The following is a 16,081-nucleotide window of genomic DNA, read 5'->3' on the forward strand; positions in this document are numbered from 1 at the left end:
AATCGTAAATATAGATATAAAGAATGATAAAACTGCACTCAAATAACACTAACATACAAAAATTTTTATAAAAAACGTTTGTTTTCAAGGGTTCCTTCAAGTTCTTAAATAATCTATGAGTTCTGTAATGACACTCATCATATATATATATATATATATATATATATATATATATATATATATATATATATATATATATATATATATTGTGCCCCCGAAAATTAATTGCCCCCGCCGGTCGCCCACATTGCCCTATGCCCGAGCCGCCTCTGGGTAAGACTAAAGATTCGGTGAAACATTCGAAGAAAAAAATTGTGTATTTGTTTACTGAGTTAATAAAAGATAAACAAGATTGTGGACGTATGCTGCTTTGATCGAATCACACACAAATCTCGTGTTCTTGTTTTTCTTTTCGTTTACGTGATTATTATATTCTGATATCGGCGTTGCTATGATTGATGCTTGGCAAAAGTTTGTTTATTAACGAAAAATTAGTCATTTTAACTAAAAGAACATAAAAACATATTTAGTTCTTTCATTTTGCATATGCTTATTTACATATTTATTCAAATTTGTTTTATTATCTACAGCAATACTAATTGGCCTATAATGTATCAACTCATCACCCGAATTAAATTTCAAAACATCAACTAATTGAACAAAGAACAAGAATTCATTTAATTTCATTATTGTTTGTTTATTTACAATTGCTCTTTTCATCAATCTTCGTTCAATTATTGTTACATTCGTTTGCTCATATAAAGTTAAAAAGGTTGAATATGTTATATATGACATTTAAGGGGCCAAAACTATAACAACCATCATGTATAAAAACATTCGTCGTGGCCGGAGCATATAGCTCTAGGACTGACGGATCCTTAACCTCACTCATGTAAATTTACCAAATTACCCTCAACTCTCCCAAAACTCAGAGGTATTTCCGTCATTTCACAAGATTTCTGTTTTGATTTATTCAGAGAGAAAATCTCTGCCACCACCTTTCCACAGTGATCCTCTCATTACCATTTTACAAAAAGACAAAAATACCCTCTCTCTCTATATCTCTATATATCTCTCTCTCTATACATTATATCATATATATGCATGTTGTAGTCCCATAAATATTAGTTTCATCTTTCAATATTCAATATCTTTCAATGGCTCCAAATATTATTAATATTATTATTATTATTATTATAACTCTCTTTCTCTCTATACTTATTACACCAACCAACTCACAACCGAGTCTCAACTCAGTAGAGCAAGAGTCACTCTACCGAGTCCTCGAGTCACTCAACTCGGACATCCCATGGCGGACACTCTTCCCGGACGACTTATGCTCGTCCGCCCCACACGGCGTCGTTTGCGGCTACACCACTTTACCCACCGAATCCGACCCGGGTCAAGTCAACATCCAAGAACTCAACTTCGGGTACGTCTCGGATCACAACCCGAACCCGCCTTGCAACCCGAATACCACCACCTTCGACCCGAATCTGTTTTCATCCTTCCCTTACCTCCGTAAACTCTTCTTCTACAAATGCTTCACCACCCGACCCGTTTTCGTACAGTCCTTCATCCGGGTCGGGTCGGGTCAACCCGACCCGGGTATTGAAGAGATGCTTTTTATAGAAAACCCGGGTCTTTTCGGGTCGTTGGGTGGGTCAATCGGAGGTATGACGGGCTTACGGAGGTTGGTGATAACCGGAAGTAATGTTTCCGGTGAGATTCCATGTGGGTTTGGTTTATTAAAGAATCTTGAAGAGGTTAAACTTTCCGGTAATAATCTCGCCGGAGTCTTGCCGGAAAATATTTCAAATTTAAAGAATTTGAAGGTTTTTGATTTAAGTGGAAATGGGTTTGAAGGGAATATTCCGGCGGGTATTGGGGAGTTAAAGAATTTGATAAAGTTGGATTTTAGCCGGAATATGTTTGAAGGGAATATTCCGGCGAGTTTTAAGGGGTTAAAAAGTTTGGAGTTTTTGGATATGAGTTATAATAAGTTTAAAAATTGTGGGGTCCCTTTGGTGTTTGGTGAGATGAGTAATTTGAAGGGGTTGTTTATGAGTGGGAATGAATTAGGAGGGGTGATTCCTGACATATGGGGAAAGTTAAGGGGTGTGAATGCAATTGGGTTGTCGAATGTAGGGGTGTTCGGTGATATTCCGTCGTCGATAGGGCTGTTTTTGTCAAATTTGAGTTATTTGGCTCTTGATAATAATAAGTTGAGTGGGAGTGTGCCTATGGAGTTTGAAAGATTGGAGATGTTGAGTGAGTTGAATTTGAAGAATAATAATTTGAGTGGGGGGTTACCATTTTCTAGTGAGTTTGTTTCAAGGATTGGGAGGAAGCTTGTGGTGCAAGGTAACACTGAGTTGTGTTTGGATGGAAGGGTATTTAGGTCATTTGTTAAGGTTAATGGGAATTTGGGATGTTTGAAGGTGTGCAAGATGGTTGAGAATCCCAAGTCTGCTTTTCCATATGATGTTAGTAGCTCAAGTTTGGTTGGTTATCAAGTTGTGTCTTTATTACTTGTAATGTTTGTTTGGTTGGCCACTTTATAGGCAGATATGTAATTAGGTTATTAGTTATTACAAATGCATACACTTTTTGTATATGAAATGAATGTTTAGAAGTAGGAGGTGAAGGTTTTGAAGTTATTAAATGATCATGTCTAAGGATCCATTTGTATTAAACAGTACTTTAATTTCATATTAAGGCCAAAGTGTGTTTTAGTTTGTATCAATTTATGGGTGGCAATGGGTTATGTTCATGGGATGCAACAAAACTCAAACCATGTGTGAAACACAGTAACACATGAACCAAAACATAAGTTTTTACCTTTTAGACCTTTTTTAACTAAATAAAAATGTCTAAAGCCCATAAACCCAAACATAAAATGGGGTTTGACAAAAAGAAAATAATAATAATATGTTATGATATTAGCCCTAAATATAACAAGCTTATTAGAATAATATATGAACTTGGAGTTAACAAGAAACAAGGAAATATGAGAATATGAGAATTTTTACTGGATACATTAAATCGATCAAGATACATAGTATTTATAATATCAAAACACTGTTTATAATCACTATTTAGGGGGACAAGATTATATCATTGGTTTGACAAATGAAAGTGTGTCATACACAAAAAGTGTCGGTGGTTCACAACACTCCCCCTTGGATGACACCTTTTCAAAAAACTTTGGGGTCTTGAAGTACCCGCCTCATTAAAAACCTTGCTAAAGGAAAACCCAATGGGAAAAAACTTTAGCTAAGGGAAAAAGAGTGCAGTATATAGCTCCCCCTCAAATTGCAGGTCGTTACATTGTTCGTACATGGCGTATGCCAATATCATGAACATGTTTCCTGAATGTTGCTGTGGGAAGTGATTTTGTGAAAAGATCAGCTGAGTTGTTGCTGGACTGGACATATCTCATTTCAACCTGATTGTCTTTAATAAGGTCTCGAGTATACTCAAAGTATCTTGGTGGTATATGCTTTGTTCTGTCACTTTTGATATATCCTTCCTTCATTTGCGAGACACAAGCTGCATTATCTTCATAGGTAGGAGTTGGAATTCGATCTTTCTCTAGTCCACAAGAAATCAATATGTGTCGTGACATAGATCTTAACCATACACATTCTCTTGAAGCTTCATGCAATGCAATGACTTCAGCATGATTTGAAGATGTTGCAATGAGTGTTTGTTTCTGAGAACGCCATGAAATCGCAGTTCCTCCATTCTTAAATACGTATCCAGTTTGAGATTTTGCTTTATGGGGATCAGATAAATAACCTGCATCTGCATAACCAACTAACCCTTCTTTTGAATCGTTAGGATAAAATAAACCTAAATCAACAGTTCCTTTTAAATACCGAAAAATATGTTTAACGTCATTCCAATGTCTTTTAGTAGGGATGAACTGAATCTTGCCAATAAATTAACTGCAAAAGAAATGTCAGGTCTTGTACAGTTACTAAGATACATAAGTGCTCCAATTGCACTGAGGTATGGTACTTCGGGACCAAGAATCTCTTCATTATCTTTGCAAGGACGAAATGGATCATTGTCAACATTGAGTGATCTAACAACCATCGGTGTGCTTAAAGGATTTGCTTTGTCCATATTGAAACGTTTTAAGAGTTTCTCAGTATAAGTTGACTAATGCACAAGTATCCCATTATGCATATGCTCAATTTGTAAACCAAGACAATATTTGGTTTTTCCAAGGTCTTTAATTTCGAATTCTTTCTTTAAAAGAGCAATTGCTTCATTAATTTCTTTTTGTGTCCCAATTAAATTTAGATCGTCAACACACACAGCTATGATCACATATCCTGATGTTGTCTTCTTGATGAAGACACATGGACAAATAAGATTATTTGTGTATCCTTTGCTTATCAAATAATCACTCAAACGATTGTACCACATCCTTCCAGATTGTTTCAGTCCATACAATGATCTTTGTAATTTGATGGAATACATTTCCTTAGGCTTTGAGCTTATTGCATCGGGGAGTTTAAATCCTTCGGGAATTTTCATGTAGATGTCACTATCTAGTGATCCATACAAGTAAGCTGTGACAACATCCATAAGGCGCATCTCTAAATTTTTAGAGACTGCTAAGCTGATTAAATATCTAAACGTAACAGCATTCATAACAGGAGAATACGTTTCTTCATAGTCAATTCGTGGCCTCTGAGAAAAACCTTGAGCTACAAGTCTTGCTTTATATCTTGTAACTTCATTTTTCTCATTTCGTTTTCTCACAAAAACCCATTTATATCCTACAGGTTTCATTGACTTTGGTGTAATGACAATAGGTCCAAAAACCTTTCGATTGTTTAGTGAGTTTAATTCAGCTTGCATAGCATCTTTCCATTTGTTCCAATCTTGTCAATTTTTACAATCATCTACAGATTTTGGTTCAGGGTCATCATTTTCTTCCATGATATCGCTTGCCACAGAATAAGAAAATATATCATCAATATTTTCCATTTCATCTCGATCCCACATTATATGTGATTTACCATAGTTTATTGACAATTCTTTATTGGAATCATTTATTTCTTCCTGAGGAAATGTTATATCATTTATTCTTTCCTGATGGAAGGTTTTGTCAATCATTCCTTCCTTAGGGTCAGTATCCTTCTTAGAACCCTTTCTTTTTCGAGGATTTTTATCCTTTGAACCGATTGGCCTTCCACGTTTTAAACGTTTTTGAGATTCATGAGGTGCATTATTATGGTTTTGCTTGCTTGGAATCTCAACTCGAGCTGGAGCATTAGCAGCTGGTATATGAGATTTAGTGACCCTGTTTATATCAGTAAATGCATCAGGTAACTGATTTGCAATTTCTTGTAGATGTATTATTTTTTGAACCTCTGTCTCACTTTGTTTTGATCTTGGGTCTATGTGTAACAATGATGGCACACACCATGATATATCTCTTTCTTGCTTTTTCATTTCTCCCCCTAATGTCGGGAACATTGTCTCGTTAAAATGACAATCAGCAAAACGAGCTGTAAATACATCACCTGTTAAAGGTTCAAGGTATCTTATGATGGAAGATGTTTCATATCCAACATATATTCCCAACCTTCTTTGGGGACCCATTTTTGTGCGTTGTGGTGGTGCAATAGGAACATACACAGCACAACCAAAAATTCTAAGATGAGAGATATTTGGCTCATTTCCAGAAACAAGTTGTGTGGGAGAGTATTTATGATTTGCACTTGGTCTCACGCGGATTAATGATCCAGCATGCATAATTTCATGACCCCAAATAGAAACAGGGAGTTTTGTCCTCATTATTAATGGTCTAGCTATTAGCTGTAGGCGTTTGATCAACGACTCGGCTAAGCCATTTTGTGTGTGTACATGAGCAACAGGGTGTTCTACAACAATCCCCACAGACATGCAATAATCATCAAAAGCATGTGATGTAAATTCTCCCGCATTATCAAGCCTTACTCTTTTAATGGTATAATCCGGAAAATGTGCACGTAATTTGATAATTTGAGCAAGAAATTTTGCAAAAGCAACATTACGAGTCGATAATAAAGAGATATTAGACCATCTGCTGGATGCGTCTATTAAGACCATGAAGTATCTAAATGGTCCACATGGTGGATAAATTGGTCCACATATGTCACCTTGAATTCTTTCAAGAAACATTGGTGTTTCTTTATCGACTTTTAATGGCGAAGGCCTTGTAATTAATTTTCCAAGAGAACAAGATGTACATTGAGGCATTTTATCTATTTTGTGGATCTTTTGACCTTTCAGTGGATGCCCATGTGTATTTTCAATGATCCTTTTCATCATTGTGGATCCTGGATGGCCTAATCTGTCATGCCATAAGTTTATGATACCAGAATCGCAACAATTTTCTTTGACTGCCATATGTGCTTGAGGCACATTTATATATGTATAATGCAAACCAGAATGGAGCATTGGCAATTTTTCCAATATTTGATCTTTGCTTATGATATGCAAATATTTTTCATTACTAACAGTCCTTGACTGAGTATCATATCCATTATGATATATGTTTCTGAAACTCAACAAATTTCTTGTTGATTTTGGGGAAAATAAAGCATTTTCTATTTTGAGCTTTGTACCATTTGGTAATGCTAAATTAGCTTTTCACACTCTTTCTATCAAGTTTGTAGGACCTGATATTGTATTGATGACCCTTTTGTTGGTTTCAGTTTATAAAAATATTTTTTAGATCTAAGTATAGTATGCGTGGCTCCACTATCCGCTATACATATATCTTCTACATTTGTTTGATCTTGTGCTCCGGTGATTTTCATTTTAAATCTTGAAAAATATTAAGAAAAAAAATAAGTGTATAACGAAGACATATGATATTTTAATAAGAACTTTATTTAATTGAAACACAAGTAGTACATGAAAGAGGGACTACATAATTAAAGATAATGAGAACATACTTAATAATTGCATCTAATTATAGTAGTCAAGCAACTTTGTTTCAAAGTTCCACCCCAAAGTCTTCAACGCTCAGCTCAGCATTGATATTATTAAAGTTATCAACATGGTTCACTTCTTTCTCTTTTCCTTTTAGAGAGGCTTGGTACAGTTCACACAGATGTGGAGCTGTGCGACAAGCCTTTGCCCAGTGGTTTGTACTTCCACATCTAAAACATGAAGTGCCATTGTTTTCGGACCTACCAGCTTCATTCCATTTATTTTGGTGGTTGGAATTGGTATTGTGCGGGACATGATAATTATTGGCTCTCTGGTTACGACCACGACCACGGCCACGACCACGACCGTAAGAGTTATTGTTCCATTTGAATGGATGCTTACGATCATTAAAATGCCTTTTGTCAAAATGACCACGTCCACGTCCACGGCCTCGTCCTCGACTTTGTTCTCATTTATGATCAGAATTTTTATGAGAACTTTTGTGAGCAACATGTGCTTCTGGTATTGCTAATGAACCCGTGAGACAAGATTGATGATTTTTCATCAATAATTCATTATTTTTCTCTGCTACATGGAGTAATGCATTTAGATCAGAGTATCTCCTAAAATTCTGCAAACGATAATGTGTTTGCAAGTTTATATTTGATGCATGAAACGTGGAGAAAGTTTTCTCTAACTTTTCTTCCTCTGTTACGGGATACCCACAAAATTCTAGCTTTGAACAAATTCGGTATAAAGCAGAGGTATAATCATTTACCCTCTTAAAATCTTGGAACCTAAGACTGTTCCATTCATCTCTAGAAGTAGGAAGTAAAACTTCCCTTAGATGATCGAATCTGCTTTTCAAATCTTCCCATATCATATATGGGTTATCATAATGTAAGGCCCCGAACCCGGTAACCCTACTTTCGTGTTGGATTTACTCATAAACACAGTTCTTCAAATCAGAGTTTATTAAAACTTTTCGCGGAATATAAAACATCAATCATTTGTTACAAAACTTTAAATCTTTTCTTTGATACCATAACACAAAACTTTATATTTAAAACATCTTTACTTCTTTCTTCAGATGCCAGCCGTTCAATCCATGCCGTGTGTCATCCTCATGCTAACTCTATAATCAGCTCACCTGCGTACATACTAAAAGTCAGCTACGCTGAGTGAGTTCTAGTTAATCAAGCCACTTATCATACAACCACTTCATACAATATATATACGTATCTGAAGACACATAGTCCACTGTCTAACATGCCACTGTTTAACCACTTAATTACCCCTATAGCTTAGCCTCTTAATTACCCCTACAGCTTAGCCACTTATGCCACTGTATGCCACTTGATGCCACCTTAATAACGAAGTCACGTATAGGCTTACCCTACCACGTACTATCGTCATGCCACTAACACTCTTACTAGACTCTGCCACTTCTATCACACTTTACCTCTACTTGTCTACAGCACTCTTTATACCAATACAATATTTACATAATAAGCAAGTCGCATCATAGAATACATACTCACTAACAACCACTTGACAATCACTCTCCTTGACGATACGTGCAATATCCGAAGATCGTTCACGTACCGACAAGCATTACATAATAGCTACTTGTATAACATTTATACACTTACCACTTAAGGTAAGTGTATTCACACTTTCGCATCTAACCTGCTTAACTTACCACTTAGCCTCTTATTTACACCTACCTCCTTGCCACCTTGCCACTTTAATAACGTAAAACGTTATGCCACTTTGCCACTTTTAATAACGTAAAACGTTATGCCACTTTAATAACGAAGGCACGTATAGGCTTACCCTACCACGTACTATCGTTATGCCACTTTGCCACTTTGCCACTTTAATAACGAAGGCACGTATAGGCTTACCCTACCACGTACTATCGTTATGCCACTTTGCCACTTTGCCACTTTAATAACGAAGGCACGTATAGGCTTACCCTACCACGTACTGTCGTCATGCCACTAACACTCTTACTAGACTCTTGCCACTTTTAACACGCTCTACCTCTACTTGTCTACAACACGCTTCATATCATTTACATAATAAGCAAGTCACATCAACAATCATACACACATAATAACGATGGCACGTACAGGCTTTCCCTATCACGCGCTCACGTTATGCCACTAGCACCCTTACTAGACTCTTGCCACTTTTAACACACTCTACCTCTACCTGCCTATATCACACTTCATATCAGTTCGGTATTTACGTAATAAACAAGTCACATCATAACATTCGTACACACTATCAACCACTTGGAATTTACTATCCTTGGCGATACGTGCAATATCCGAAGATCGTTCACATACCGACAAGCATTATAAAATATATATACCTCGTATAACATCTATAGCATACACTTACCACTTAAGGTAAGTGTATTCACACTTCACAACGAGTATGCACACAGCCCCGAAAACATAACAAGGAATGGGGCTAGAAACTCACCTGGACTCTGCTTCTTCCTCTGGTAGCTGTAAATCTCTTCTTTAACTGAGCTCGGCTAACTGTACAAGTTACACGTATCAATACTCGCCTGACCTAATCTGGCGGCCTAGTATTAGCTTACTAACTTATCGTTTTTAAATTATTTTCTAAACGAACTTCACTTCAGGCGAAGTTAAACCTTAGGCGAACTTGGCTTCAGGCGAAGTTAAACCTTAGGCGAACTTGGCTTCAGGCGAAGTTAAACCTTAGGCGAACTTGGCTTCAGGCGAAGTTAAACTTTAGGCGAACTTGGCTTCTGGCGAAGTTATCCTTAGGCGAACTTGGCTTCAGGCGAAGTTATCCTTAGGCGAACTTGGCCGTAGGCGAAGTTATCCTTAGGCGAAGTTACGCTTGAAGGCGAAGTTACGCTTGAAGGCGAAGTTCATCAGGCGAACTTAATCTTGCAGGCGAAGTTATCGTGCTGCAGGTCTGTTTGCCCATAAGTCCTTCGTTTCTTAGCCAAATAACTCGATTTTGGTACCCACGGAATCGTATGATCGGCGCCTACAAATCCCAACCATCAAATCGGCCTAAAATCGACGTTTTAGGGGTCCGATTTGGGCAGTTTGGGTTTCGGGTCCGGTTAACCCATCCAATCCTAACCATTTTCAGTAATATTAGCTTTGTTGGATTTGTTCTTACCTTACCAACTCAGATCTATCAACAAAATCTCGGGTCTCGGCTTCGAATCTTGATCGGTTAGAATGTGTGTGTTTTGAGTGTGTGAAGAAATAGATGTAATGAAGATATTTTTGGGATTTTGGGGGTATTTATATCCCTGAAATCCCATTCTTATTTAACCCATCTCAATTAATCCAAGTCCACAACCCACATCCATTACCCAACACTAGCCCGACCCATACCAACTCATATTCTATTATTTATTTCCTAATAACCCGGGTAAACTCTCTCTCTAATATTAAGTAATATAATTAATATTACTCGGAAATTTCGGGATGTTACAAGTCTTCCCTCCTTAAAGAGGTTTCGTCCCCGAAACCTAACTTATTCCCCATAAAAGGAAAACTTCTTACATTTACACGCTTTATTGAATCGCCTTCGTTTTCTGAGTTATCCCTCTTACTCCTGACTTGTAGTCATCGAGCGGTGATCATGTGTTTTAGCTATTACGGTAGCTTGTCCATGAAGCCCTCGATGTACCAAGTCTCGTATCGCCTTCCAGAGGAACCTTGTTTTATATAATAACGCTAACTCCTAAGGCGATGCTTTACCATCACACAACTATTTATTATAACCAACATGCATTCAAGTTAAATTCATAGATTGTTCATACAAAAGCACAAGAAGTCACAAGTACTTCATAACATAAAAGGAAATCATTCAAGCTTGCTAAACAAACATAGGTTCAACTGTAACATAAAACACTCTTTAACTACTAAACATAAAACAACTGTGACATGCCACTTATTCTCCTGCAACCTCCTCCGCAGCTAATAGACCATCCTTTCACGCGTTTCCTCTTCCTTCCCCCACTGCCACGGCTTCTCCACACTTCCTAGCTATGTGACCTGACTTACCACACTTGTAACACTTCTGGTCCTCGGTGCATTCACGGGAGATGTGCCCCTTCCTCCCACATCGGTAGCACTGATTTGGACCAGCCTTGCATTCCCCCAAGTGCATCTTCCCGCACATCTTACATGCTTCCCTTCCTGCCATCTTTTGTGTCTTTCTCCCTGCACGCTCCACGACATCCACAGCTCTTTTAGTTCCCTTCCCTTTTTCCTCATCTTCCACTTCCACATCATCCGCCGCCAGATCATCATAGACCATCTCCGCCAACTCGACCGCAGACTCAAAGGTAACAGGTTTGTTGGCCCTGACCAACATGCGGACCTTCTGGGGAAGTCCTCTAACGTAGCACTTGATCCGTTTCGCCTCGGTGTTCACCATGTCAGGTACCAACCTAGACATGCGGTTGAATTCAGTGGTGTACTCACGATGTGTCTTCTTGCCCGCCTTTAGATTCAGAAATTTCATCTCGACCCTCTCAACCTCAGCATCAGCACAGAACCTTTTCATCACTAACTCCTTAAGGTCATCCCACCTCATGGCCTTAATCTCCTCTCGGGTCTTCCTTTGTTCGACCGTTTCCCACCAGTACATGGCCTCATCTTCAAATGACTGAGTGGCATAACCCACTGCTTGGTCAGGACGGCACTCGCTAATGCGGATAACCTTATCTATGGCGGTTATCCACTGAAGAGTAGCGATTGCGTCTCCTAAACCAGTCAGCTTAGGCGGGTCACAACCTTTGAAGGACTTATAGTTGCAACCGCCTCGGCCCCTCTTCCTATCACCATCTTTCACAGACTTTACCTCACTCGAGTCACCCCTTTCCCTCTCGTCATCCTTTCTATTATTACCACCTGCCCCTTCAACGGTTCGTTCACGGCTTCCAGCAGATCCTTCGGGATTCAGGTTCTTCACAGCAGCAACTATAGCTTGAACAATGGCTGCTTGAACTGCAGGGCTAAGTTGAACTTCTTCGTTGTTGTTCTGGTCTCCTCCTGCGGCGCTCCTTTCATCTTCGGTGTGGGAAGCTTCTTCTACCGAGGGTTGCCGGACAAGACGAGGCCTGCCACGACGTCCAGTGCGACCCCCAGTTCCCACAAATTCTCCAGTTCCAGCCATCCGTATTCTTAAAGGGACAACACAAACATCATCACTCAAGGAACTATCTAGTACAAGGATAGCAAGGCTAACAGGTAATAACAGTGGCCAGCTGTGACTAGCTGATCACATTGCTTTCCGTGTCCTATACACTTCCCTTTATGAGTCTATTTGTGCTGATTCTACTTAAGCAATTAGTCAAATCAACAATCAATTATTCCTATCCCTTTTGTTCACATATATTTTCTTTCTCATTAACATATATCATTTAATCATACACCTTACCTTTACTGATTTTTGCTTGAGCGACACATGGCATTCTTGAACTGGCATCTTCTTTCTTTTCTTACTTAAATCCCGTTCTCTGTTCGAGTCTAAGCATTTAGGATGCTTAAATCTCTCGAACTTTGCTCTGATACCAACTTGTAAGGCCCCGAACCCGGTAACCCTACTTTCGTGTTGGATTTACTCATAAACACAGTTCTTCAAATCAGAGTTTATTAAAACTTTTCGCGGAATATAAAACATCAATCATTTGTTACAAAACTTTAAATCTTTTCTTTGATACCATAACACAAAACTTTATATTTAAAACATCTTTACTTCTTTCTTCAGATGCCAGCCGTTCAATCCATGCCGTGTGTCATCCTCATGCTAACTCTATAATCAGCTCACCTGCGTGCATACTAAAAGTCAGCTACGCTGGGTAAGTTCTAGTTAATCAAGCCACTTATCATACAACCACTTCATACAATATATATACGTATCTGAAGACACATAGTCCACTGTCTAACATGCCACTGTTTAACCACTTAATTACCCCTATAGCTTAGCCTCTTAATTACCCCTACAGCTTAGCCACTTATGCCACTGTATGCCACTTGATGCCACCTTAATAACGAAGTCACGTATAGGCTTACCCTACCACGTACTATCGTCATGCCACTAACACTCTTACTAGACTCTGCCACTTCTATCACACTTTACCTCTACTTGTCTACAGCACTCTTTATACCAATACAATATTTACATAATAAGCAAGTCGCATCATAGAATACATACTCACTAACAACCACTTGACAATCACTCTCCTTGACGATACGTGCAATATCCGAAGATCGTTCACGTACCGACAAGCATTACATAATAGCTACTTGTATAACATTTATACACTTACCACTTAAGGTAAGTGTATTCACACTTTCGCATCTAACCTGCTTAACTTACCACTTAGCCTCTTATTTACACCTATCTCCTTGCCACCTTGCCACTTTAATAACGTAAAACGTTATGCCACTTTGCCACTTTTAATAACGTAAAACGTTATGCCACTTTGCCACTTTTAATAACGTAAAACGTTATGCCACTTTAATAACGAAGGCACGTATAGGCTTACCCTACCACGTACTATCGTTATGCCACTTTGCCACTTTGCCACTTTATTAACGAAGGCACGTATAGGCTTACCCTACCACGTACTATCGTTATGCCACTTTGCCACTTTGCCACTTTAATAACGAAGGCACGTATAGGCTTACCCTACCACGTACTGTCGTCATGCCACTAACACTCTTACTAGACTCTTGCCACTTTTAACACGCTCTACCTCTACTTGTCTACAACACGCTTCATATCATTTACATAATAAGCAAGTCACATCAACAATCATACACACATAATAACGATGGCACGTACAGGCTTTCCCTATCACGCGCTCACGTTATGCCACTAGCACCCTTACTAGACTCTTGCCACTTTTAACACACTCTACCTCTACCTGCCTATATCACACTTCATATCAGTTCGGTATTTACGTAATAAACAAGTCACATCATAACATTTGTACACACTATCAACCACTTGGAATTTACTATCCTTGGCGATACATGCAATATCCGAAGATCGTTCACGTACCGACAAGCATTATAAAATATATATACCTCGTATAACATCTATAGCATACACTTACCACTTAAGGTAAGTGTATTCACACTTCACAACGAGTATGCACACAGCCCCAAAAACATAACAAGGAATGGGGCTAGAAACTCACCTGGACTCTGCTTCTTCCTCTGGTAGCTGTAAATCTCTTCTTTAACTGAGCTCGGCTAACTGTACAAGTTACACGTATCAATACTCGCCTGACCTAATCTAGCGGCCTAGTATTAGCTTACTAACTTATCGTTTTTAATTTATTTTCTAAACGAACTTCACTTCAGGCGAAGTTAAACCTTAGGCGAACTTGGCTTCAGGCGAAGTTAAACCTTAGGCGAACTTGGCTTCAGGCGAAGTTAAACCTTAGGCGAACTTGGCTTCAGGCGAAGTTAAACTTTAGGCGAACTTGGCTTCAGGCGAAGTTATCCTTAGGCGAACTTGGCTTCAGGCGAAGTTATCCTTAGGCGAACTTGGCCGTAGGCGAAGTTATCCTTAGGCGAAGTTACGCTTGAAGGCGAAGTTACGCTTGAAGGCGAAGTTCATCAGGCGAACTTAATCTTGCAGGCGAAGTTATCGCGCTGCAGGTCTGTTTGCCCATAAGTCCTTCGTTTCTTAGCCAAATAACTCGATTTTGGTACCCACGGAATCGTATGATCGGCGCCTACAAATCCCAACCATCAAATCGGCCTAAAATCGACGTTTTAGGGGTCCGATTTGGGCAGTTTGGGTTTCGGGTCCGGTTAACCTATCCAATCCTAACCATTTTCAGTAATATTAGCTTTGTTGGATTTGTTCTTACCTTACCAACTCAGATCTATCAACAAAATCTCGGGTCTCGGCTTCGAATCTTGATCGGTTAGAATGTGTGTGTTTTGAGTGTGTGAAGAAATAGATGTAATGAAGATATTTTTGGGATTTTGGGGGTATTTATATCCCTGAAATCCCATTCTTATTTAACCCATCTCAATTAATCCAAGTCCACAACCCACATCCATTACCCAACACTAGCCCGACCCATACCAACTCATATTCTATTATTTATTTCCTAATAACCCGGGTAAACTTTCTCTCTAATATTAAGTAATATAATTAATATTACTCGGAAATTTCGGGATGTTACACATAATTAAAATACTCATGCTGTAATAATTCATCAATATGTTTAGGGATAAAAACATCAGCTCTTGCTTTATCCTGGTCAGAGCAATCATTGTATTTTTGGATTGTGTCTAACACATCCATAGATTTTAAATGTCTTTTGACATTTGCTGTCCAAGACATATAATTTTCTCCAGAAATGTTGAGTGCAGGGAATTCGAGTTTTGCTATATTTGACATTTTGTTGCTAAACATAATAGAGCAAATAATAAGATAAATATTAGAATCCATATATATCAATCAACAATGAGATACAATACATTGGTAGATCTATAAACATATAAAAGAAAAAGAAAATGCCGAGATCTTCAGATGGGAGATTAAAATTAGAATGAGAAGTAGTATAAGCATTATAGTGACCAACAGTGAAACCGGGTGAATCATTTTGAGAACTTTATCTTGGATAAATTTAATAAGAAGAATGTTTGTTGTAAATGAAATGGGGTTAATGATTGGTTATTTATAGTGAAAATTTATAACCTTTTTACAACGGTTATATTACTGTTTTATAACGGTAACATTACCGTTTGTATGTGTAACATCCTAAAATTTTAATGATGAATAAAGGAAGTTATGTTTAGTGATTTCGCGTAATTGATTAATGTCGGGGAAGGAGCGGGTCTTGGACTTGGATTAATTGAGATGGGTTAAATGAGAATGGGATTTCAGGGATATAAATACCCCCAAAATCCCAAAATATCTTCATTTTCCCCCACTCTCCTAAACACACACATACACACACACCAAGCACACCCAAAACCGCCGCCGGCCGGGCCGAGAAAGAAGGAAGGATCGAGCGAGGTTTGGGTAAGAGAGAAAGATTAGTGGTGATACCAAGATAAACGAGATCCAAACATGCTCAAAAGGTATGATTCTTGATCTT

General features: G+C 38.4%; 1 protein-coding gene across 1 annotated transcript; it reads left to right on the forward strand.

Annotated features, from left to right (window-relative positions):
• The first annotated feature begins 1,157 nt into the window (after nucleotides 1–1,157).
• Nucleotides 1,158–2,776, forward strand: LOC143584517 (uncharacterized). Its single transcript, XM_077066551.1, has one exon. It carries the CDS (start codon nucleotides 1,158–1,160, stop codon nucleotides 2,562–2,564), a length of 1,407 nt encoding a protein of 468 aa, XP_076922666.1. The 3' UTR covers nucleotides 2,565–2,776.
• Nucleotides 2,777–16,081: the final 13,305 nt, after the last annotated feature.

Source organism: Bidens hawaiensis, unplaced genomic scaffold (genome assembly GCF_021521415.1).
Source record: "Bidens hawaiensis isolate Kalapana, Puna unplaced genomic scaffold, B.hawaiensis_p1.1 tig00033153_1, whole genome shotgun sequence".
In the NCBI taxonomy this organism is placed as follows: Eukaryota; Viridiplantae; Streptophyta; class Magnoliopsida; order Asterales; family Asteraceae; genus Bidens; species Bidens hawaiensis.

Bases quoted from the DNA above. Each gene is read 5' to 3' on its own strand.
- LOC143584517 (XM_077066551.1), top strand. From the start codon at position 1,158: ATGGCTCCAAATATTATTAATATTATTATTATTATTATTATAACTCTC.